The sequence below is a fragment of the Pseudopodoces humilis genome, chromosome 7 (genome assembly GCF_049639895.1).
Source record: "Pseudopodoces humilis isolate 2021_Gansu_Grassland_sample_001 chromosome 7, ASM4963989v1, whole genome shotgun sequence".
NCBI classification, from domain to species: Eukaryota; Metazoa; Chordata; class Aves; order Passeriformes; family Paridae; genus Pseudopodoces; species Pseudopodoces humilis.
In genome coordinates, this window is record NC_142206.1 from 51,504,685 (window position 1) to 51,531,720 (window position 27,036).

Sequence of the window (27,036 nt, forward strand, 5' to 3'; positions counted from 1 at the left end):
AATGTGATGATAATAATAATGCAGCAGTCTGAGACTCCTTGGCTTTGTTTTTCTCTAATAACACACAGTCATTTTCTATTACTGATGGTTCAGACACTTCATTATTTACAGAGTATTAAATAGTGCTGTATTCAGAGAGCACTGAAAAAAATGCTTTTAAAACAGTTCTAGGTCAAAGACGTTTGACATTTAACTTGTTATGTCCAGATGCAATGGAGATGCTCTGCCAACTTTGGAAGGGTAATTGTATTTTTAGAATTTATTTATAACTGTTTTATTTTTGGAATGCATGTTTTATTCATCAGTAGATTTTTCATTAGTCACAAATGAATTGGTATTATAGCATAGGCAGAACATTGGCTGGGTTTTTTACTATTTGCATATTGTAGATACTTTTCATTTCTTTAATATTATGACAGAGGGAATGTTCCAAGAAATTTTGGCACATTTCCTAAGTTGCCAAATGCTGCAGTTGTATTTTAGTTCATGGACTGAGCTTGCTTTCAAATATAATTTCCCGAGAGTTATAATGAGAGGGAGAGTTTCTTAATGGAACATTTTGTACCTACCAAGAGAATGGTTCAGATTTTTTTTTTTTAATGTATTTTTTCTATTCTAATTTGACAGTCCTATAGATATAACATTACTATTTTTAATAGACTTGTATTTGTTCACATTGGAGTTTTAGCTCTCTTATCTAAACATCACCTCAGGAGAGCTGTGGCATTCCTCTGTTCCTTCTTTTCTCTACCAGTACTGTTTTGAGAGTAAATTTTAATATGCAGAAAGCTTCAGAAATGAACACTTACGACACTTCAGAAAAAAGCCCAGTTGGCTGATATTATTTTTGTTAGCTTATTTTGTTTTATTTTTTTTTTGCAATATGATTAGGTCACTCTCCAGCTAGGAGGCAACAGCATTTTACTTTTCTTGCTCACTGGTTTAAAGCCTTGCTAAAAGGAGAGAGAAAAGTATTTATTTTGGGGATGTTTCAAAGATTAAAAGAGAAAATGATTTAATATTTCAAGCATCTTCACCTGCTGTGAACATGTGAATGTGTAGGAACACAAATTAGGGAAAACACATAGTCAGTATAACTGTGGTTCTGAAAAAATAACAAGGCCATTTGTAAGCACCCCAAGAATGGAGGAGTAACAGCATTGATTTGTTAAGAATAAATGATGTCTAATCAATCTAATGTTTTTTATCACTATTGTGCATGAGAGGGACTGTGACTAATGAAATATTTTTGTATATATTGTTTTATGTCTTTTTCTAAACACAGAGGGAAATCCATTTTGCTAATCAAGATTGCTCTTGTGTCCTTGTAAGCCTCAGGCTTCACTTTTCTTTACAGATTAGAGTAAGGAAATAAATGCTTTTGGGTTCTGCAGGTAGGTTTATGAACCTGAGGACCACTAAGCACAGTTACAGATGCATCCTTGTGCTGAGTAACTGTGCTGATGTTCTGTGAAAAATTCAGAATGTTAAATAGCCTTTAAAACATCTGATTTCATAGCTGGGCAATTTCACAGTAGGCTGCTGCAAAAAGGAGCAGAAACATATATTCAAGATATTTTTAAAGACTTTTTTTTCCATATTGTGTATGTTGCTATTATGTTACTGGCAAGCCCTCAATGCTTGGAGAATTGACTTAAAACCTTTAAAGAACATAAAACACACTGCAAAAGATATAGTGGATATTGCTACTGAAATTGTGAAAATTAAGGAGTTAGAGAAACATTTGATTTCTGCTTTGGAATAACAATCCCTTATAAAGGAGAATGATATGTGGTATGGATTTTCAAAAAGATATTTTCAAAAGACCTAATTTTCTTGTCTGAGTTGGTCATGCTTCCTTTAGGAACTAAAATGTGATAAATATATACACAATAAAGGTATATACAAGCTTGCTGAGTTATACCTGTTATGGATAAGGGGGTATTCTCCTCAAAGGCCATCTTTTGCAATATATAAAATAAGGCTCCCCAAAGGTGAGTACTTCAATTTAATAAACTGAGTAATTGTAGAGTAAAAGATGTGTAACTTAAAAAAAAATTATTTCCAGAAAGGTGGAGGAGGATCTATAGCAAACACTGAACCTGGATTTCCCAAGCTATGGGGTAGGTTCCATCATAGCAGGATTACAGCCTCATAGTAGTATAACACTAAGTTAAGCAAAGTTTGTACAGAAAAAGGCTGAGTTGAGTTCATTGTCTTAAATGACTGAATTTCATGAGCTAATGTTCCCCATGTTGTCTTTTGCATTGACCTGTTCCATCTCTCAGATGAATATTTTTCCTAAATTTCTGAGTGAATCATGAATTTTAAATTTTAGTTCTGACAATAAGAGTGGTTCCTTTCTCTGTCACCTTTTAACTGCTGCTGTTCAGCCTGTTTATGTTCCAGTCTTGCTCATTTTCTGTGACATGGCAGTAGAATGGAATTCATGTACACATGTAGTAACACCAAACTCTTCAGAACACTGTTTACTCAATTTCCAAAAAGAGATGTTTGAATTTCACTTTGGGAAGACAATGAGAGAGGGAGGTTGTCTTTCAAAATGTTAATTGGAGAGCCTGAGCTTTTAGGATTAGTTTATTGTGATTGTTTCTGACTTAAGTGAAAAAAAGGTTAATATCTGCATCAAATCGTAAGGTAGCTGCTTAAAATAGGAAAAAGAATGAGGTTAAGGAGTACAGAGGTGAATAAGATGCTTAGGTTGTTGGCATTAATTTTATTTGTTATTACACTAACAGTAATGTAGAATTCACAACACTGAGATTATTATGGTTTAATTATGTTAGTGACTGTCACTGAGAGCTTTTGGATAAATTGCAGTCTCTAGAAGACAAGAAAAGGGCAAATTCAGTGCCCACTTTCTTTCAAACAGGGGGAGACAAAGTAGGGAATCAGAGCATTTTAGTTTCAGAAGAAAATACCAGGCAAATTATTAAATTACTTGGAAGCAGTTGGGAATGAGATTGAAAAATTGACTAATTAACAACAAATTATGTTAAATCAGTCTTTCTGTGGAAAGGGTAACAGATCTTGTAGTTAGTAGATTAAATGCATCTTGAACTAAATCCACATCTTTTTTGCCTGTGTTTTACCTGACCTTCTCGTGTCTTAGGCTAAAGAACACAAGTATTTATTATAGAAAAAGCAGTTTTGAGAAGTCTTGTGCAGATAAACACAGCAAAGACAGTGTTTGCCAAAAGTTTAAATGAGGAGTTCCACTGAATTAGTTATGGATATGTCTAATGCCACTTGAACATCACACTTTGTGGAGAGCAGTGATCACTTGATGTGTCCTTTATAGAGCTGTGTGACAGGATTAGTGCAGGTAGGCTACACTTTTGCTAATTTCTGGCTGCAGTCCCACTGAAAACTTGTTGATTATACTCCCAGAGTTTTTATTAAGCTGGGAATTAGGAAGAAACAAATTCCTTTGGGAGCAAAGTGCTATTAAACTGAGTAGTGAGCCTCCTTAGGGTAATTCAGTATTTTCTCAAGTGATGTGGGTGAGATTAAGATGCCCTTGTATGTGGCTTTTGTAAAGCCCCCCCAGATGATGTCTGGTAGATGAGAGCAATATCTTGTTGCTCCTATAACTGATGATTTTAATACTTTCTTCCTTCCCTGTGGAGTCTTTTTTTTTCCCCCTGTAGCTGTTGGGGTTCTGAAAGCTCCCATGGCAAGAGATGGTCACAGATATGACTTGTGGAGAAAATCTCTGCTGCCCTTATGACTTTTTTGTCCTTCTGGGGAAGGAACACATGGACAAAATTAAGTGTTTCACTTATTTGTGACAGAGAGGCCCTTTAGATCTTTAGACCTAGCAATCGGTGGCAAGTCATTTGAAAAAAGGACAAAAATCCCCTACAAATACCAGAATTCACACAGAACACCACTCACCCCTCCTTTAAGCTCTCTGTAATCCTCTTCCCTGTCTTTTCCCTTGATGAGCATGTGTGATGAAATAAATCCTTTCTCTTCTTTAAACTGAATTAATAGGTAATTTTACAAGTATTAACCTATTGACTGTGTCAGTTGAGTTCAGCAGATGAGGAAAATTGAACTGATGATGAAATCAAATAAACAGGCCCCAGAGAATGAAATAAGCATAAAAATGTGTGTGTTTTTCAGTATTGTACACCTAACTGCAAGAGTTTACATCTGTCAGTAATGTTTTTAGCTGAAAGTATTTTCAGTTGTTTAAAAAGCCTGTTTTAAGATAACCCTCATTTGCATAAATTGCAAATTAAAAAGTATTTTAAGAAGCTTTTATCATAGTATTTTAAAGGATTTTTTTTTTGTTACTTCTGCAATATCTCCTTCACTGTTGCTTACAGCAGTAACTTTATTTAATGTAGATCTTTATATGGGATATGTAGAATATAAATCACAGTTGTTACTGTGAATGTGAGCAGGTATATTTATCTTGGTCTATACTGCTGTTCCAAAAATTTTATTTCAGTGAATATACAGTGATATGAATTTGTTAGGATGAAAGGAAGCAGCGAACTGTGGAAAAGTCCTATAAATTAACCTAGCTGAGTTCTGTTGTGTTCAAAAGTGCAGGCAACCCAATTAATACTAACCACAGGATCCTGTGGAGATTAGTGTACACAATTAAATGTTGGCAACAATGTATCCATGGGAGCAGCTATTGCTTTCATATGGTGGTTTGCAAATTATTTCCTACTTTCAAGATGAAGTTTCACTCCTACCTTCACAAAAAGTTAAGAAAACAACTCAAGAGTTTATATAGATTGGGATGTGGTGCTGCTGTACAGACAATGTTTTGTTCTAGTTATTTTTGTTTCACTGAAATAAAAAAGACTGTGGCTTTTCTGTAGATTTGTAGATTTTCTCCTGCATTTTGTCTGAACTGTGACCTTGGTGGAGCTCCTCTCCTTAGTGTGGGAACCACTTGTCTCCTTCCAGTAGGAATCAGTCAGTAGTGCAGACGCCCATGAGCAGGAGCAATTTCAAGTGGATAGAAATTAGTGAGTTATTTTTCATTTTCATTAAATTAGACTAGCCCCAGATATTTGAAATGTGTTATTATAAGCATGTTCACTTTTAGCAACCTTGATATTTTTGAAACTAAGTTGAAATGAATAACATATTTCATTTTCTGCTCAAATTTTGATCTCTTCTTGCCATTTTATTTTAGGGAAGCAGATACTTAGCAGCAAAACAGAATTTAGGATCAGTGCACTGAAGTTCCACCCTACAGAGTCAAATGTTTTCATTTGTGGAGGGTTCAGTCCAGAAGTTAAAGCATGGGATTTAAGGACTTCTAAGGTAAAGGAAATCTTTTTACTCTTTCTCTTTCAGAGTGTTTCCTAGGTTGCATGTGCTGTGTGTTACCAAGGTGCAAGATATACTTACTGGCCTTTCATTGAAATATTATTCTGAAGTCTTTTGCATTTGTCACTGTGTTCCTATTTGTTGATATGAACCTCTGTAATACGTTCTGAGTGCTAGGAGGAGCATTATACAGAAAAACATCATTTTTTTTCTTTCTGTAGATATAAGTAACATCTAGTTGAATTAAACAGAGCCAATAGCTCACTTAAGGGTTGTGAAAAGCAAGGAAGCAGTACAGCTGATTTGCTCTTCAAGCTCTTACATGTGGATCAGGATGTGTGTGTGCCTGTACCTTTTGTATAGAACCCTGGAGCAATTTTAACATTCATGAAGGGCCACAGAGGTGTGAAATGCCTCTGGCTTTACTTTATCATGAAGCACAAAGAACAAAGTGCCCCCAGCTGCTATTCAGAGCTCAGGTAAGACCAGAGCTGTACTCTGCCAGTGCAAGTGTAAGGTAAGCAACGTTCTCATGCACACAACAGCTCAAAGAGAAGCAGGGATTGTAAAGTGAGTAGTTCTTTGTTTTCCTTTGAATTTCTCTGTGGGTAGATCCTACTCATCATAGTTTGCCATCTGTTTGCTCTTGAGGATGGCAGAAGGGACCTGAAAAAGATAAGATAGTGTAGCCACACCTTGTCTCTGTGATGTACTCGGAATAATAGGTGAGAGATGTAGGGAGATGCATTTCAGGTATGAGGGCTCTAACAGGAGAGCTCTGAAATCATTGTGGGAGTTGCTCTGTTGAGGAAACAGAGTATTCTTGTGCAATTAACAATCAAGTTCCTGTGCTGCACTTCTATTTGTCTCTGATGTTTGAGGAAAGAATTTAATTATGTTGGATCTCTACCACATGAATAAGTTCTTTAAAGAAAAACATTAGTAAATACATATTGAGACTGCCACATCTGAGGCTACTCCGAAAATAAAATTTCTGTGAGTTTCAGAGTTACAGTGTTAGTATGAAAACCTCTGTAAGAGTGGATGGGATGTATTGCATCCATCATACTTGTGTGATGGCTAGTTTTCCTTTATAGGGGTGTGAAGAGATTCTCAAAACACAGGTCTGTGAAGGAAGATGGTTCTAGTTTTGAATTGCAAAATATAAGTGCATTTAATAAAAACTACCTCTGTAACTTTTAAAAATGGAAATTAGATTTTCTGTTTTAACTGTTCCCCCTGACAGGAAACTGAAGAAGACTAATAGAAGTCTTTTCTCCTGAAGAGCAGGATCAGTGGTTTGATAGCATGGAAATGACTTGGACAATACAGTTTTTCTTTCTTGAAATTCTCATAACAGTAGAACTTATTTGTAGGGAGGAGGTGCAGTCTGAATACTTCAGTGTCCCTTTTAACATAGAGAACCCATTGTTTATCATGGTATGCTGAACTGCCTTTAAAAGGTGTTTCAGGAACTAAATGAGTGTCCTCATTTTAAGGCTTAAAGATTGTTATTGTTATGTCAAATTTGAGGTCTTTGATTGTAGTCCAGGAGAAGATGGCAGATGTAGGCAACAAAACATTCTTTCAGAGATTTTCTGACTTGGTCCAATAATCTTTTCTAGAAATGATTCTGTAGTTATGCACAAAGTCAAGTGACACTCTGGCTGTGTACAAAGCCAGAGACATTCTTTCACCCCACGTCATTTCTTTGTGGTGGATTTTGTGCCTGTGCATGTATTCAAGTGACTAGCTCTGAGAATCTGTGAAGGTGATTTTTCTAGAGATTTGAAATCAATTGTGATTGATGAGCATGGTCATACCAAAGCTGGCAGTGCCTCCAGCTAGAGTGCCCAGTCTTTCCAGATGGAAAATGATAACTGATTCTGTTCTACAATAAGAAACAGCTGAAGTCACACGTTGCAAAAATGTTTCTGTCTGGAAGGTGCTCATGTTGTGTATGGGTGTGGAGGAATATGTTAGGAGTTTTTCACAGGTGATAGGACACAATCTCGAATATTGATAATGGGGAAGGCACTTCAGTTTCAAGGAAATAGAAGATTCGTTTACAATGGATGTTTACAATCCAAGTGCTTGAATGATTTTTTTTTTTTCAGCAATTCTGATACCAGTGATTTTGATGACAGGATCTGAAGACTATGCAAAATTGTCAGTGACTCAAGTAGAGCTAAGGGGCTAGAGGACAGATGATAGTGCTTATGCTAGATAAATTAGTTCTGAGTGGTCTCCTGAGTGCTACTCTCCTATTGTCGTTATCTCTGCCAATCTGCAGTGTTTTTGTTTTATTTTTGAAGTATTATAGTGTCACCAAGACTGCTTGAAAAATGCTGTTCTTAGACCTTTTTTTACTCCCTGTGAATCGTCAGTTTCAATAGTGCTTTCCCTTGACACCAGAGGTATCAAACAGTATTTTATTCCAAGCAATGATGACAATAAATGTGTTTGTCTCTTAAAGCAGCTCCTTCCTTGTAGGTTTTCAATTCTGATGCTGCCTCAGTTTAACCGTAGTTAAACTGTCAATTGATATTTCTGGCAAACCTGATTTAGTTCAGACCTGCATAAATGTAGGTTCAGAAAGCAGTTCCTTGTGAAGAGGAGCAGGCATGGAACAGCACGTGACACTTAACCTGGACAGATGCTGCAAAGCACCACCAAATGTTGCCAACCACCTCAGCCTGACGTTCTGCAGAAGGTGCCTCCTACAGAAATAGGTGGACTGGAGTTTGCTGTTTGGCTGTCTTGGAAAGTCTTCTCAGTGAAACTGTTCCTGAAAACTGCTGGTAGAGAAGAAACGTCCTTCACCAATGAACAGTGTAGCTGCAGCAGGGACAAGGCAAGCAGAGAGGTGTAGCACAGTTTACATGAGGGAGCAACTAGGAACAGACAAACACTCCTGGGGCAGAGGTTAGTCTCACCTGTACATCATTAATGCAAAATGTTGTAGTTACATTTCAAACTCTCAGGCATAGAACGAAGTGTTGGTTAGGCATGAATTACCAGTGTCATCAGTATGTTATGTCTGCCACTTCCTAGTTTGGGGGATTTCACTGGATTCTTCAGGTATTCCTGCTTTCAGTTTATATTGTTACGTTTATTCACATATCTTTTCCATCTTACACAGTAATAGCCATAGTTGAAACTGGATAGTGTCCTAGCCAATATTTTGAAATTTATCCTGTTCTCATAAGTACAATTTTCTCTTAACTGAAATAGATGTCTGAGGCCTCATGCCACTTTTGTTTCAATTTTGACACAAGCCTTTCTATCTTCCAAGTTCTTTCATCCTAATTCATTACAACATTTTCCTGTTTTGCCTGTACTTTCAAGTGTGTTAACCTGTCATTCAGCTTGGAATGATGTGTGGGTGAACTACTGATACTTTTTGTTCTTATCATCTCTTGTTCTTCTCATCATACTCTTGATAGCCTTTTCAGGCTTTGCAGCATATTTTGTCAATAGAGAGAACACCCCAAATCAGGCATCTGAATCTTGTTATTCATTGCACATTGAAAACTCAATTTCAGAATTTGCTGGTAATTCAATTTCAGGGGTCATTCTTTAGGATGTACTCCTGTGCTTTAATAAGCTATCTTCTTGCACAACTTAAACTGTGAGGCAAAATTATAATTTTATCAGGAAATAATGGGATTTTTCATGGAAATTCAGAGCAAAACATTAAGCATAACAGAGAGAGAATGAGAAATTACAAAAATGTTGTCCAATTACACATACATGCAATGGTTTACATGAGCTGCTTTATGGCAGTGTGCCACATTGATGCTTTCTGCTGATGGAAAATGACATAGAATAGCTCATACTGGTATTTAAAAAAATTATTAATTCTGACCAGGACCCTGAATTTATGAGCATTAATTACTAATATTTATGCGTGATTTGAATGTGGTACAAGAAATTACATATGCGAGTGCCAGAGAAAATGTATGAAGTTGGTTTGAGGCAGCCTCTCAGCTACTAAAATACTGAAAAATTTTAGGGGAGCTAATAGCATTCCTGCTTTACACAATGCAAACCTTGCTGACATGTATGAATGAATCTTTTCAATTCAGTTTGACACTTCACTCATGGTATAAGGGTACTTCACTCATGGTACTTAGTTGCTAGCTGGGTTTAAACCACGACAGAAATGTGCAGTAAGCTATTAATCAGAGAGGCAGATAAAAACAAAAAAAACCCACCCAAAACCAACAACAACAACAACAAAAAAAAAACCACAAGAAAAAAACACAAGAAACCCCCCCCCAAAAAAACCCCAAAAAATCCAAAAAAGTGGTGTTCAAAGATAGTTATTGCTGTTCCTGTTTTGTTGAGCAAATAGGAGAAATAGTTTCAAATGTAGCCCTGGGTATTAAGCAAGACAAAGAATGAAAGAACAATAAGGGAGTTTAAATCTTTAAGATGAAGCTAAGCAGTATACTTCAGAGAAATGAATGGATGGGACAGCTTGTTAACTGCTCAGTGAAATGTAAAGTATACAGGCATCTCAAAATTAGACACAAGTAATCAAAGCCTGGAAAAAAAATAAAAGGGGCAGCTGAATAGCCTGTGGAGATTTATTATAGTGGTATTTCTTTCTGTTTGTGTTAAACCCATTTTGTCTCTCTGGTAAAGAGATTATTCTGGAGATTTTATATTACTGTATAAGAGATTGATTAAATTTATGAAAAATTTGGAGAATGTTTATAGAGATTTTATGAAAATACCAGAAAACCTTGAAGTGAGCTGCTGTGTTATAAAAAAAACAAACAACAATCTGCAGTGTCGACCATGGAGGGAATATCATATTGAACAGCCCCTGTGGGATCTGTGGACCTTGGAGCTGAACCTAGATAAATCCTGCAAAACCCTGTAAAAAGAAATGTGCAATAACCCTGAGACCTTAAAGTAGTTATGTATTTTAGAAGTATTTCCTTTCTCTGAGCCATGGAAGAATTTCTTAAGATGTTCAGCACAAGCCAGCACAGTCACCCTTCATTTTGGCTGATCTACATTAGCTTTTCAGACAGGAGACAATATATATTCCAACTTATTCTACCTGAAATTTTAGTATTCCTTGAAATACCAAAGAGAACAAAAGGTTGAGACTTGTATCCTTTAACCCAGAAATAAGGACCTTATTGTGTTTGTTAAAGTAAATATGACTGCAGATGCTTTTTTTGCTTTTTAATTTGGGTTTCTAAGCTTACACAGATGTACTATCAGAGAAAGACTGCAACTATAGCTGTCTAAAGCTGGTAATACTTTTAAAGGAGCTGAAGTTCATTATATGTTGAATGGTCAAGCTACATTAAAATAATGTATTTACATGTGTCAGCAAGTTAGTGTAGAGCAGAGATGCTGTTAGCTTTTGTGAAAGGACCTACAGTAGTCAAAGCTTACAGCTGAATGTACTAATTTAAAATTTATAAATGTATTAATTTAATTATTTTTGAGATTTTCTTATTTTACCTTTTATTTATGTTCTGCTTTGATGAAACTTAATGTTCTGTAAGCATTCAGGAGCTGGTTCCTTATTGTGTCCATACAGAAATGCAAGGGACTTCAAAAGTGGAGACCACTAACAACATTTTTTTGACTCTATTAAAAATAGAGGAATAATTTACTCAGCTGTTGGATATAGTCTCTTTTTGATCTCTTGTCTGTTGATGTTCACATGTTCAGTGTCACAAGCTAGTGAGGTTTGTTGGAGCTTTGGCAAGAGCTGTTTGTGGTCACTGTCAGAACAGCGAGTCCTGATGAAGCACCACACAGTAATCTGGAGAGGGAATAAGTGCAAGGGGACAGGGCTGTGGCTCTGAACCTAAAGCATTATTTGAAGCTCTTAGACCTCCATAAATGCAAATCCACTGATTATGTTAAACAAGGAGGGAAAGAGAGGAAGGCCATCAGGTAGAGGATGACCTGTAGAGACCCTGTAAAATATGACTGGATAGCTACAGAACAGACTTTGAAGAAAAGATTAGTTACAGATACAGAAATAAAAGACACTTTAAAAATTATATTATTTAAGGGAAGGTTGATTGTGTTTACTTGCTGTCACTTTATGATGTTGGACTTTGATAGAGCAATAAGAGAAGCTGGGGAAGGAAGGAATTAACCTAGGTACTGTATAATGAGAAAACTGGCTAAAAGGATGTCTCAAGAAAGGAAACTGGCTGGGAAGAATTTAATGAAATGCTTCAGGCATGACACTAAATGGAAACAAAATTTTTTATTTTATTTTTGGAGAATGTTACAGAGAGTCTTATTCTAGCACAATCAATTAAAAAAAGAGTCATAACATTCATAATAGAAGGTCATGCAGGAAAAATAGCAACAACTTACTAGAAATTGAAAGAGCACAAAAAAATAGCAAGGTTCAGCCATGTGGGATTAATAACAAAATTTTGTCATGGAAAGTTTGGAAGAAGTTTAGTATAAAGTTAAGACAAATTTAAGGAAAACATAGATTTGAAGATTTACACAGAATTTCCCATTTTTAAAACTGAGAACTTATATAGAACAGATTAACTAGAAAAAAATGGTGGAAACTCCTACTTCAATCTTTTAAAATAAGTCTTGAAATGAACTGTAAAATTTTTATTAACAACAGAGTTCAAGGCAGGTTTTTTCCCTCACCCCATCTTTGTTTATTACCCTGGACATTACTTAGCTACAAAATTACATCATCTACTACTTTATGCTTAAAAAGAACAAAATTAAAGATATGCTTTTTATGTTGGTGAGCTATTTCTCCATACTCGAGTTTATAAAGAAATAAGCCCAAGCTGTTAAAGCACAGTTAAAAAAATTAATAGGTGCAAATGCACCGCATTTGTTTCCTTGGAAACATTCTATTGCAGTTTCTTTCAGATGAGATGCAGTCATTTTAAGTAGCATGTATTTAGGAGACCCTAATGAATTTGTCTCTGGATAGCATATAAATATGAAGAAAGGCTGTAGAAACTGGTGGAGCTGCTTGCACTTCTGGTTTCTATAGAAACAGCCAATACAATGTCATGTACTGGTGGTATTAGGAAGAACAAGGTAGTTAAAATAAAATGATTTATGCAGTGCTTTAGAAAACTCAAGTTATTCTTCTCAGAGAAATCCTTCCTGAATCCATGGACAAAAGTTCAGAGAAATATGGTGGGGGTATAATTGCACTTGCACAATGGCATTTGATTTGAAATGTTAACATTCAGGGGTCCTTTCTGAGTGTGAAGGCATGTGTTATGTGTCTGTGGCATGAAGCTGAGCAGTCTGCTGTGTTTATTTGTGAGCCTCATATGGTGGCCTTGCAGATGAAAATCTGTCTGTGGACAATCACTCCTGTGCTCCCAGAGGGACTGAAATGATCCAGGAGCAAAACATTCCTCCTTTTGGAGTGGGAGTGCTCAAGTGAGAAGCTGTCAGGGAATGGCTGTTCCAGTTTCAGCCCATTTCTAGACACGTTTTACAGCCCCAGCAGTGACCAATACATGTTTGAAGAACAAGAATTGAAAAGCACAGCAAATGTCTTTATCACAATTCCCAGCAGTGGTTACCTAAGCCTCTCTAACTTAGAGTCTGGGGGCTTCCTGCCTCTGTCTTTCTTGGATCACTTTGAGTTTTCACGCTGTGGAATTGGTTGTTCTTGGTCTTTTTACATCTGCAACTTCCTTGAGCAAGGAATTCAGTTTAAATATGTAGTAACACTACATATTTAAGAATGAAGAAGCATCTCGTTCTGTTCATTTTGAAGCTGCCTTCTGCTCATTTGCAGTCTGAAGTCTTATAATGGAGGAAGCCACTCACCTTCTCCATGCTGCTCATATTTTATTTCAAATTCTTTCAGATTCTAGTCAGTCATCTCATTTCTGTAGCAAAAATTCCTTGGTTTTGTAATAAAAACTTTCTGTGAGTTCCTCACAGAAAAGCCATTCTGTATCTTTATGTATCTTTCCTACATGTGGATTTCACTTCTTATTCTGTTTGAGATGGGGAGGTAATTTTAAATAAAAAAAATCTTTCTATTTTTCTTATAAATGGTTGACAATTTCCATCACAAGATTCTTGTGCCTTTTCAAATCTTGAAAAGTGATCTAAAATTGACTTTAAAAAAAACCAGAGTACATTGTTCATATCTGAAGTCTTAGAGGTCAACCAGATTAAGGTTAACCACTTCTTCATCTTAAAAATCCTTTCTTTCCTTTAAATTAGGGAAATAAAATTAAATAGTAAAGAAAAATTGGGATTTTTAACTGCATAGAGAGAAATACAGAAGATTGACACAAATGATTTGCACTACAATAGATAAAAGCCCCCTCTATTTTGTGAAAAAATAAGTTTTTCTTTAAGTTAAAATGTACTTTTTGTTATTGTTAATGGTGTAGTACTGTTTCACAGAGGAAATTTAATCAGTCACCCATTGAACTAATTACTCAGCATGTCAGTAGGAAGAGGCAGATCTGTGCCAAATCACACAATCTTAAAAGGACAAGAAATGAAAGAAAAAATATGCCAGATTTTACAAGCTGGAAGCCATGGATCTGACTGATTAAGGGTTTTTTTGATGACCAGCCATATTGCCTGTAGTCTTATTAGATTTCTTTTGAGAGCTCTTCTCCTGATGGCCCAGGACAATGACTACAGAAGCACAATTCTTTCTCATCACAAACATAAAATTTGAGGTGCTTTTTGTAAACTGCATTGCAGACAGCATACAAGTGACCAGCACAGGCTCGGGGCAAATAGCAGCTTCTGCATTGCTTGTCTGGAGGCTTTGAGATTTCTTGACAAACAAAATACCAGTATGTGCACGGTATGTGCTTAATGCAGAGAAGTATTACAGAACACCCATCTGAAATGTATGCCTTGAATTCAGCATCACAGCTTGCTTTTCAAATCACCAGAACCATTAGAATCTGTTTGAAACTGATTTAATTTGCTTAAATTACCTTTCTTTTTGAATTCCTGCAGCCACGAACTCCCACCTTATTGAAGAAGCTTTGTTATTATGTTGGATTGTGTTGACACCAGAAACCATTAGGCCTTCCTTTGAAAGGAATTCTTTTATATCCATAAAATTCTTAGATTGAGGAAGTGAACTGTTGTTTTCCAGTGCTGATGGGCAATAAATCTGGAAGTAGAAAAAGAGCAGAAGCTGTTATTAACAAACTAAAGCCAGCAGGGTAGGCAAACTGAACTGGTGCTTTCCCCAGAAAAGTTCTTCGGGCATGTCATGAATTAATTGCCTAAGGTTTAATTATGAGTACTTTCCTGAGCAGGGATGTTGCAATTAATTATTTTTGAAAGCTGTCTTTATGGGGCAATTGAAATACTCTGTATATCAAGTTCCCAGCTGTTATTCAAAGTGTTAATTTACTGTTCTTTAAGTCAGTTCCTTCTGTATGGTTTGAAGATAAAACAGCATGGTTTTTCTTAGGTATGTATCAAACATATAGAAAAGGAAGGTCTTTTGTGCTGATTTTGATATACAGTTCTCTGTTGCAAAGCTAAGGTACACTGGTAATTTGGTTATATATTCTGTTACATAACAGACAAACAAATATTATTTAATGGTTTCTGGTGAAAATGTAAGCAAATTGATAGTTGCAGTTTTTGTAAGGGCCCAACAGGTTTTTAGCAAATATTAAAAGTATTTGCATATTACCAACTTCACAGTATCTTTTTTTTCCTTACCAAGAGATATCTATTGCTCCAAAAACTGTTAAAAGCAAGTCCAAAACCTAAACCCTTTACAATGCTGGACACAATGTATGGATGGATATGTACCCACATTTCACAAGTTTGGGGCTTTTTTAGATGATGAAAATGTAAACAGTATCTCTGTGATTTTCATCTTTAAAATAAGAAAAGATTAAAAATCCCTACCATGCATATCCATTCTTAAGTTTTTTGTTATTTATTGCTCTATTTTGTTGCTCTTCATTTCCCAGCACTAACTGGCCTTTGTTTCTGGCTCTTTGTCCTTGTTTTTACACTTGTGCTGCTCCATGCTCTTGCTCCTGCTGACTCTCTGGCTGGGACTTGTCACTTCTGAGAAGGTGCCTGCTGCTAAATAGCTGCGGGTCAGGGTGGTTCTGCCTTTTGTGTCCACTCCCCTCAATTTAACTTCATTCTTCCCCCGCAGTTCCTACAGCTGTCAGGTTTCTGTATGATTTTCCATTTCTCATTAGAGGTCATTACAGCTATTATATTTTGTGGGTTTTTTTTTTCAGTTTGGGGTTTTATTTTGCGTTTTTGCTCCTACAAAATAGCTTCATTTTCTACTTTACTAATGAACTATAGACTTCCTTTTATAACTCTGTGAAGAAATATGCATAGTGATTTCTCCGTAGAGAAAGTGTAGGCTATAAATATGGATATATCCCTTTTGGCTTTACAAAGTTTAATTGCTTTGTATATTATGCAGATTCTGAGGCTGTAAAATCTGATGAGAGCAAGTAACACATTTGTATATTCACTACCTTAAAAGAGCAGGCAGATTGCTGAGAAATGTGCAAGTTTTTGAGTGTGCAGGTTTACATCTTGTTGCTGTTATTATAGGATGTGTAGAGTGCTTGCATGGCTAAGGTTCTTCACTGAAAGCAAACATGATGTGTCTAAACTGTGTATTTCACAAAACCTGTGAAAAGCAACTGGAGCAGCTGCCACTACCATTCTTCTACATGCTGAGATCACAGGAAGCAGAGCTGGAAGGGACCTCAGGACATCCACAAGTAAATCGCCACCCTAAAGCAGGATCAGCTTTATGAACATTTTCCCAACAATCTTAGATTTTTGAGTTTGAGGCAAGAAATCAAGAAGTTCTCATGCTGTGTTTGGTACTTGGAATTATTTTTCTTTTACTGGTGAAAGTGTAAAATGGGTATAATTTTAGATATTTCACTGTGACACCTGAAAATTGTTTGTTTGGTGGTTATTAAAAAAAAAAAAAAAAGTATCTGCAAATGGTCTGGGCCCTGAAGTCAGTAGTCACTAGGTATATAAGGGGTATCAGGTAGGCACTGAAATGCCTCACAAAGTTGGGAGTCATTTCAGGATAATGCTTCAAGCACTTTCTCCACTCCGTTGGTTTTCTAATGACATTAGAAGAAGGACTAACCTCTGAATACCCGTTGGAAGTGCAGGCAGCTATGTTTTTAGCTATCTTGGAGAGAGAGATTCAGATATTAATAACTAGGAGTCTTCCCATGTCCTAGTTTCAAGGATCACCATATTCAGAGAGATGGTTTGCTTTGATCTGGCCACTTGCCTTGAAGTTTCTCTTCACTGGAGGCAAATCAGAGAAAAAAGAAAGCAAAAGTATTGATGTGCAAAATTCAAATTAGACAACACAGATACAGAATTTCATGAAGGAAGGTGGAAAGAAAGGAAATTCAAATTGTTCATGTGTTCCTTAGAATAATTAAAAACATCTCTTACTTTTTAAGATCCAGCTTACAGGCTGTTAAAATATTTAGAATCCTGTGGCTGATAGCCATTTCTGCATGGATCTAACCCACTTTTTGTGTACGATCAGAATCTCCCCAGGTGTAACTTGTACCCATTACCTCTCCTCTTTTCCACTTAACTCTTTGTAAGAAGGGAGTTTCCATCATCTCTGTAGCCACCCTTTAAATACTGGAACTTGGTCTCCCCTAAACCTTTTTTTCTGAAGGCTGAGCAAGCCCAGTTCTCTCTGCCTTTCCTTGTGTAGCAGCTTCCCAGTGTTTGGAGCATCTTTGCTTCCCTTCTCTGGTCGCTCTTCAGCCTGTCCCCGTGTCTTTTGTATAGCATGGGTAAAACTGAACACAAAGTTCCAGGTGTGACTTGAAAAGAGCTGATGAGACTGGGACAATGACAGTCTCTGCTAGTGATGTCCTTGCTGATGTCCCCCAGCAGCCAGCTGGATTTCCTTGCTGCAGCTGCACGCTGTTCACTCGTGTTGAGCTTGTTGTCCAGGAGGATCCTCAGGTCCCTTTTGCTTTCTGACTGGGCACACAGCTCCAGCCCCTCCTGGTTGTTCCCAGCCTGTGTGTGTTGCTATGCAGACACCTGAGGTCTGCTGGTTTTCATCTTGGGAGTTTGAAGGAACATCTGTTGCTGCTCTGGTTGGCCTGGCTTGTCCCCAGCTGGTTGCAGTGATGTGTTTATTGTTGCCACTTTGGAACCCCAAACTCCCTGAGTGCTTTGTTTTAAGGCCCAGCTCACTGGGTGGGGCAGCTTGCTGCCAAGGATTCTTTTGCCTCTTCTAGGGAATCTAGAATAGATCATAATATTGAGGGGAGTTTGTGTAGACCCAGCTTGACATTGTGTTGTCTGAAGCTCTTTCTGGACCTTACTCTAATTCTTCGGTTATTTACTACAGACTTATGTATATATAAATATAATATATAAATTGTACAAACTGATGCTTTTTAAAATATAATTTAATTTTCATGTATATTGATTCTTTATATACATTGACCAGCTATTTAAAACACTAGTATGTCAACATTATAAATAGAGTTACCTTTTGATGTTTAAATAATAATGTAATTTAATGGAGATAATTATTAATACAAAGAGGGAAAACATAGGTTATCAGGTTCTAATCTGTCAAAAAATAACAAATTCTTTTGTCCACTAGGTGTTGAGAGTGTACAAAGCTGCAGTACAACAGACTCTGGATATACTCTTCCTCCCTGAAGGAAGAGAGTTTCTTACAAGCACAGATGCAGTGAGCCGAGACTCAGCTGACCGCACCATCATTGCATGGGACTTCCAAAGTGCTGCAAAAATCTCCAATCAGATTTTTCATGTAAGGTTAACAACTACTGGTGTTCAGGTCATGTTTTAATATTTCATACTAGTGTAGTAAAAGAAAGCATTTGATTTTCAATAAGGTCTTGTGATGTATAAGATGCCCTTCATGTAAGTTGATGACTTTCTTTGTTTTTATACCTAACACTTAATTGTTATTAAAAAACAACCTTGAAGACTGAGAGGTCTCCTTGTGTTTAAAATATTTACATTTCAGTGCTAATTCATTGCCATCTAAGCTATATTTAGACAAGGACTCTGCAGTGTCATTGTGGTTTGCCAGTGGTGCATGGCAGTAGATGCTATAGTGCAATGTTTCTTTTCCCACACTTTTTCATACATTTTTCATCAGCTGCAATGAGGGCTATTGACAAATTGAGTTTAGTATTCACATTGTAATAGCAACCTGATATGTGCATATAGATACCTAATACAGAATAATCACAGAGGCAAAATTTGCATTTATCAGTGCAGGTGCAGTATTTCCCAGACGTCTAACCAAGCAAGACATTTAATGGACTAAATTGTCTAGAACGGCTGACAGCTTCAAAGGAGATTACCAAGGCAGTTAATAGAAAATTTCAACTTTTTGAGTCTTTTTTGAAAACCCAAGTCTAATATCCTATGTAATATAATAGGATTGGATTGTATATAGATACTTTTGGCTGAAATGAACAGTGCTCTGCTGACAAGAACACATGGTTGACGATTTAATGGAATTGTTTTGTGTTTAATTTCCAGAATTGTCTTTGTACAATATTGGACCTATCAATACCTTGGATAGACAATAGGAAAGGAAAAAAGAAATAACTGTGAATATATAAATTACAGACCAGAAAGGTTCAGCATCAAAGAGTAACAAACAAACAAACATGACTACAGCATCTCTGAAAAGGATTTTCCACACCCCCCGACCCCCTCACTTTTCTTCACTGTGAATAAACAAAATGTGGTGATGACTTTGCAAACTCTGCTTCGCTTTTCTGAATTTCACCTTTGAAACCTTTTAGGTGGGGCTAAGCCCCTCATCTCTCCAAACATATTAGATGCCAACAGGACTTATCTATTGTTTGTGTGCACTAATAAATGAATAGTTAACAGCTCTAAAATAACCCATTACTACAAAATATGCAGCCCCGTGCTCCTGCAGATTGTATTGTGCTTTCTGGTCCCATACTTCCAGACCCAGTTTCTCTGCAGAAACACACAGTTGCATTGTGCCCAATACTTGACAGTACCCAGAAGTTACTTCCTAGTCCTTCACTTCCAAATCACACAGCAAAACCAATCTGATGTTCTTCCTGCTCTACCACACAGCCCATGGTGTCCAGTGGTCATGCTGGTATTCTTCACGTGTTCACGTGCAGATGGGTCCTACAGCCAAAGCTCTCATGGCATCAAAACTCAGCACTCTGTCCTTAGGTTAGGCTGAAACTAGAAGAGGTTTGGACCTGGTGGAAGCCTTGTGAGAGCAGTTGATTTCTGAGGGAGTCACCATGCAGGGTTTTGAAAGTAATCTTAATTCAGTCTTAAATAGGAACTGTACAGTAAAGCCAAATCTTGCTAATTACTGCAGATATTTATGAGTTTGCAGCCAGCAGCAGCCCACATCACTGTCATAAGGAAGCTAATAATGGTACTTTTTTTTCTTCTTCTTCTTCTTCTTCTGTTTTATAAGAGTGGGATGGGGAAAGGTGTCTGTTTCAATCAGATGTTTTCTGTTCCTGTCAGTCTGGCCAGAACTGGAAGGATGGAGGATTTGAGAACTGTACAAAGTAGCATGGAAAGCGCAGTATGGCTGTGGAGGAAGAGATATGGGAGAAGATTCACTTTCACATTCAAACTTTGGGTTTCCTTGGGCAGGAGGAGGATGATGGAGAAACATCTGGTTGGAGTTACCTTTCTGTAGCTGTTCCTCAGTATAATTATGGCTCAGAGAGAGAGGGGGTTTTGGTCAATATCTAGGAAAACAGGGTAAAGGTTTGATTTAGAATTTGTTCTGATGTAAGACTTCCAGTGGTTTGTAGTGAGTTAAGTATCTTTACATAATGTATATATGGAGATGACTTGTCCTTCCCTTGTCCTTCATGGGCTCTCAAGTATGTCAAGAGGTAACTTGAATCACTTGAACTAATCTGTTTGATACAACAAAACTTCCTTTGTAATCATTTTCAGGAGCGTTACACTTGCCCAAGTCTGACCCTGCACCCAAAGGAGTCTGTGTTTGTGGCTCAGACCAACGGGAACTACATGGCTTTGTTTTCTGCCCAGCGACCCTACCGAATCAACAAAAAGAAAAGATACGAAGGACACAAGGTATCCTTCCCCACCAGGAACTCAGTATCCAAGTTTAAAAGCAAGATCGATAGCAAAGCACCTCTGCTTTTTAATGTCTGCTGTTTTATTATAAATCAGTGATAGATATTAATTGGCTTCATTTGCTTTCCCATGTGCCAGTCTATTTTCAATCATATGCACTCTGAAGAAAATAGTTATTAGAAGACTTTATGAATGCTTAATGGTTTGATTAAATAAGTTTTTTATATAGCTGTGTCTTAATAAAGAACTGGAGAAATATTTAGTGTCTATTTATTTAAAGATATGCAGGTTTTGTACTATATTAATTTTCAGTATACCACAAAACCAGCTTCAAAAGTTGCCCTGTTATTGTTTTTCACAGGTGGAAGGATTTGCAGTGGGCTGTGAATTTTCTCCAGATGGAACACTTTTGGTGACAGGAAGTTCAGATGGCAAAGTGTTTTTCTACAACTATCATACTTCAAGGATTATTCGCACTTTGTCTGCACATAAAGAAGCTTGTGTGAGTGCAATATTTCACCCAGTCTTGCCATCACTCCTTGCAACATGTGACTGGGCTGGAGAAATCAAGATATGGCAATAACAAGCAGAGTTACATTTTAGGATGTCTCTCTCCTGTTAGTCTGTCAAAGGCTTAGGAAATAAGCCAGAGTATGGAATGTGAAAGTCTGTTGGGTTGTGTTGTAAGCAAGAGAGAGACTGTTGTCTTCTATGACCTCTACATTTATGCTTTCATAATGCAGTTAAGATGATTTTGTGGTTGGCTTTTGAGCAAAGTGGTCCTACTCTCTCCCTCAACCCTGGAGACAAATTTTTAACCCTTTTGTGTCAATCTTCCGGTGCTCATCCGGTCCCATTCTACTTTGAGCAAGCACCTAAATTTAAGAAAATTATCGCTCTTTTTATGCAACTTTTCAATGCAGCTTTCTTAGACCAGGGTTTATCATAGAATCATTTAGGTTGGAAAAGACTTTTAAAATCATTGAGTCCAAGCTTTGACCCAGTACAGCCACGTCCACCACTAAACCATGTCCCATAGTGCCACATCTGCAAATCTTTCAAATACCTCCAAGGATGGTGACTCCACCACTTCCCTGGGCAGCCTGTTCCAATGCCTGACAACCCTCTGGCTGAGGAAGTTTTGTCTATTACCCAATCTAAACCTCCTCTGTCACGATATGAGACTGTTTCCTCTTCACCGAAAGCTGAGGACATACTATTTAACAGAGGATGATGTTCAGACCAGTTAATACCTATTCCATCTTCCTGGGATGTTTTTTCTGCACTTTTTTCAACTAGCTTGGCTCCCTGACCTGATCACTGGAGGGTTAGAGAAGCAACACTGTAGTTCAAGGCAAAACAGCTTCTATGCACAAGAAGGGGGAAGGTCAGAGGGCAGGTGGGACTGCTTCTTCTGATAATGGATCGTCTATTATCAGCTCAACTTACTGTAAAATGCCTTCTGAGAGTTCCAGGGAAAGGTGTGAGAGATAGCTTGAACCTAATTTTGAACTCAGTACATTGGTGTTTGAAATCCTTATGTTTAAACTTGACTGTATAAAAACAAAATGAAACTATGTATAAACATTTTAAGGAAAAAATAAACTTTTTTTTTAATACATGCTATCTCTGTTTACTACTTTACTCCTATTATTCTTGACAAGTTAGTACACAAGCCTATAATGGAATCAATGCTCGGGGGCTGAAAGCAATTAACACGTTACACTAATTTATTGCAAACACATATGCATTTTCCCATAATTCTTGGTGTTGTTTGGACAGAAAACTATCATGCTATTCGGTGAAGGGGAGGTTCTTTGGCACTCAGACAGGAGCTGGGCTATTCTTCAGCAAATATAAAGTTCATTAGGCCATTACTGTGTTTTTACATATATAGAGATTGTTTGTAAATGAATTTTAAATTTGTGTTCCCTGCATTTGTATTGCTTGGTTCTAGAAAATACTTTAGGTACCTGTGTGTATATATATATATATAAAAAATAATATGTCTATGCACCACATAAACCATATGTATTCCTAATCATGATTCCACAGAAACATGTACTATCTTGTAGTGAGTGGTGTAAGCTTGTCTTTGGTCTGGTTAGCCTGCAAAGGTGTTTTAACACACACAGGGTAATTGTGCTGAGTAAATTGTCTCTGTCATGGAATCCAGAAACCATGTATAGCAGCCATTTTTCCTCTCTAGCATCTTTTTATTCTTCTGATTTTTCATATTGGCACAAATGCAAGGGGTTTCTGTCCACTTTTGCATGCTCATTAAAAAGTGCTTTTTCAGAGAAAAGTTTTCAACACCCTTGCTAACAGCAGATTTTAATCAATTAATGAGCATAATGTACTCCATTGGTTTGTAGTTTATGTTCCTTATTGGCTGTAGTAAGAAATAAGCCTGTACCAAGACTGTGGGTCCAGTTATATTGTTTGAAGTCTGGACCAAGATATTGTGGCTGCAGGTTTTAATCACCTTATGAACAGCTACAACAGGATTTAACATAGGGTCACTTAAATTTAAGTGACTCTTGCAATGAAAAAGCAATTTTTCTTTGTTTCCCAGATTGCCCTTTTTTTCTTGCTTCATTGTTCAGCAATGAGCTGTTCAACAGGAGGCTGAAGTTTGCACTTTTTTTCACTGTGCCTCTAATATACAAGCCAGCTGTACCTTTAAATAGAAACTTTGTCAGTGGTTTTGGAGTTACTCCTAAATCAAGCTGTGGGATCCTCATAAAAGTCAGAAGGAGGTCAGCTGGAAGTGAAGTAGCCCTCGCCTGTTGCTAGGCAAGCTGAATCCCAGCTGCACAGCATTTTCCAAGGTGGTGGCTCTGTGTTCTTCCCTCCCGGTGTTTTAATTCAAAATTTACTGTTACCACTTTAAAACTTTGGGCAGCCAGGTTTGTCTTACATGAAGGATGAGCAGCACAGTAATTGTTCCTGTTACAACCTGGTATCTATCTCCATAGGATATTATCTGTTATTTTGTTAAGTACAGCTTTGAGAAAAGCCTCTGAAATAAATGTGAGCTTGTGGTACAAACGTCTTTGTGGATGAGGCCTCAGCTTATGTGAACACTTCCCTCTACCTGAGTGAGCTCTCAGCACACTCAGCCTCAGCCAGAGCATGTCTGGATAGAGGAAAGGTCCTGAGAGAGCAGTCTTTGTGAGTCATTGCTGAGAAAAGTAACTGCATTTTGTACAATTACCCCTGTTGTTCCTTAAGTTTAACTTGTGTGCTGAGGCGTGATTCTGGTGTCTAGAATTTATCCCTCCTGAAATTATCTTGGAGCTATAAATTGTAGACTATTTGAGGGGTGGAGAGGGAGGGATAAGCTTAAATTTGATTAGAAGTAGTAGAAAAAATAAAAGAAACTTGGAACTGTATAATCTTCAAGAATATTGAAGTTAGAATTGCATTTGGTCGGATTTCCAAGGTGGTTGGAGTTTTATTACTCAGAAGATCCAGTCAAAGGTTTTATAATATAATGAAATTATTTTCACAGCATTATCTCATTAAAATCTCTTTCTAATATAAAACTGATTAAGACACAGACTGAAATTTAGTCATTGAAAGTATTTTAGAAGAGTGGTGTCAATTAAGTTTTCATTATTATTCAAACATAAATTCTTCCTTGTTGTCTTATGTAATGAACTGTAATCAAAAAATATCCACAGTATTCCATCACTCTGCAATTACCAAATACTGTTTGGGCTGCAAACAAGGATTATTATGGTCAGATGAAGCTTTTAGAAGGTAATGAATTGTTGGTTAATTAATTTTATTCATAAAATTGTAATGTATAAATTTTTGCATCTTGCTTTAGGGGAAATTCTTTTAGTTTTCTATAGAGCTCTCTAGGGCATCATATGTTACAGCCAAGGCAGAGTTTTCCAGCATTTTGAAATGGTCTAGACTGTGTAGATAAACAAGCCAGATTAATTTTAATCTATTTTGTACTGTACCAAAAAGTAATAATGCCAGTCTCTACCACTTTATTATTTGCTACTGAAGCATTATTAATTTAGGATGTCAGAGGATGCAAGCTATTCAACTGTCTTTATCTCAAAAACCTGCTAATTAGCAGACAGTTATTAGAATCATTGTGTTCACTCAGCTGAAATGCTGTTGGTGAGTCACTATATTTCAGCTATTGGCTTCATCATAAAAATAAGGTATGGCATTACAATGGGATTACTCTTTCTGTAGGAGACAGGCAAATGTAAAGAAACAATGCTACATCAGAACAGAACAAAACAGATCAAAAAATTGTGGGATCTCAAATTACCCATTATCCTTGCATAAGGGTCTGGCCTGCATTCAACTGAAAATATTTGCTCTTCTTTCTTCAGCTACCCTTGATCTTGGTCTCTTAATCCCAGCTCCTCCTAGTCACTGCTCGCATCCTTACCATTTAATTTTAATTTTTACTGTTCTTGTCTCAGCATCTTGTCTTCTGCATTTAAAGGTATAGCAGTCTATGTGCTTACACTACATTCATTTTTTGTTTTTTTTACTGTTCTCTGACTTGAGACTTTCAGGCTTTCATTCCAGCTGTCATTAGAAAGGCAGGCAGAAATCCCAGAGCACTCTGCACTCCATTCTTGCCTGTTTTCCAGTTTTAATGAGGCTTATTACTTTTGGAGAGTCTCCCCTTTTCTAAGCCTCTCTTCTGTCTGCTTCTCTTTCTATCTTTGATTACTGCTTAACTGTCTTGCAGATTCTTTTTATTATTTCAGTTCCTACAAGGTTTACCTTGTCAGGAGTGCACTTTTGTGGAAAAAAAATAACAAGGAAACCTCATCCACCAGCCCTCAGAGTTATTGCCACTTAGTATTTTAGTGCTTTAGCTCACAGAGTGCGCAAATTGCGTTGCACAGTTTGCGCTCAAATTAATTTAAATGAGATATGCTCTAAGACCATATTAAATATAAATCCCAGCTGCTGGGACTAGACTGGAGATAGTTCAGAGTATCCCCTACTCCCCCAAAAGCTTGTAGGTTAGATACTGTGATTTCAGAAGCAAGACAAACTGCACACTTGCTCCTGTTGGGCCTTACTGCTTGCAAACATGAATGTAGCCTCAGGAGCTTCAAAGAGTCTTTGGTGTTTTCCCCTTTCTTTGATAAATTTCTCACTGCTCTCTTCATGACTCACCTCTCTGTGCAGAGTGGCCATAGTCTGATGTTTTCACGCTTCAAAGAATTGAAATGCAGGGAGTTAGTTTATGAGGGGAAAAAAAAGCAATTTCAGAGGTGCTTGATCTCCAGTGGCAATAAGATGAGCTGGCCCTGCTCCAGAGCTTGATGGCTCCTGCCACGTGTGCAGAATGACTCCCAGCTGGGACAGAGCAGCAGCCTAGAATAGGATGGGAATGATGGGTCTTGGAAGGGGGTAGGACTCCCTGTACTGGATTGAAGTGGAGGTTTAATGGAACTCAGCTTATTCACCTCCCTTTCCCAGTCCCTGGATGTCCTACACAAGCTTGTTTAGAAGCCTATCAGAAAGTACCTAGGAACTGCACAGAAATGATAAAGTTTTATCCAACAGTAATTCTCACTACATTTTCATGATTTTGCATAAGTGCCTCTTAAAATCAATCTAAAAACTTTTTCAGGAAGACTTTAGAGAAAATTGAAGTTCACCAAGGTAGAAAGTGCCTTGAAGAAGAAGTTATGGTCCAGATTCAGCTAGATCTGTTTTTCTCCAATTTCCATCAGCAGGGCAGCAAAACTCAGGTATCATTCTGAGGAAGATTTGAAGTTTCACTTGTTTGAAGTGCATCCTTAGAAGAGCAGCTTATGTAACAACTTGTGCTTCAGTGTACCTTCTCTGGTACAAACCGGCTTACACTGAGAAAGCAATTTCCTTATGTTCAGAATAGTACCACTTGTTTAGAAGCAAGTAGCAAAGAGTTGCCTCTGAATATCACTTAGATATATCTTCAGCATGAGCTATGTTATTTTTATGTTTTATTGCATAACCACTTCCTTTTTTGGCTTGCCACTCAGAGTTGTAAGTAAATTCCAGAGCTCTTCCACCTCACAGTCTATAGGAAATTGTTTAAGTTGAATATGAGGTAAAGAATGTCATAGCTTACACATGTTATTTTATATATATATGAAATAGAGCAAATTAGATATTTTGATTCATTCCCTTTCCTTGCTTTTTTTAATCCTCACTAAGGAAAGTTCTTTTTTAAAAAGAGTTTCTTGTAAATCAAAATGAAAGATCTATTACCCCCAGCCAGTCTGGATGGTTAGTTTGCATATCTTTGCTATTTGTTTTAATGCATGCAACTACTTGAAATGCAGACATTGGTTCAAATCACATACTGTTTTTAGTACAAAAATGAAAATGTTTATTATGCCATTATTATGAAACATGCAATCTGTGAACTGTATGCATGTCATGGACTAATTTTTCTTTGTTCCAACATCAAACATGTAATGTTTTGACCAGATATGTAACCTCAGAATTTGGGCACATGAAGTGAAATCTTAATAATATCCAAAATTTCATCTTTTCTCTGGGCAGCAGCCTGGCTGGGCTGTGGGGTGACCTGAGCAGAGCTTCCACTTG

At 37.1% G+C, this 27,036-nt stretch overlaps 1 protein-coding gene across 1 annotated transcript in view; it reads left to right on the plus strand.

Annotated features, from left to right (window-relative positions):
• The window catches only part of WDR25 (WD repeat domain 25), a 59,936-nt gene extending 38,009 nt beyond the window's left edge, over nucleotides 1-21,927 (plus strand). The window contains exons 4-7 of the mRNA XM_005520129.3: nucleotides 5,183-5,313; nucleotides 17,954-18,124; nucleotides 20,302-20,442; nucleotides 20,807-21,927. Of these exons, the coding sequence (XP_005520186.2) occupies nucleotides 5,183-5,313; nucleotides 17,954-18,124; nucleotides 20,302-20,442; nucleotides 20,807-21,028 (665 nt within the window). The 3' untranslated portion in view covers nucleotides 21,029-21,927. The remainder of the gene's footprint in view (nucleotides 1-5,182; nucleotides 5,314-17,953; nucleotides 18,125-20,301; nucleotides 20,443-20,806) is intronic.
• Nucleotides 21,928-27,036: the final 5,109 nt, after the last annotated feature.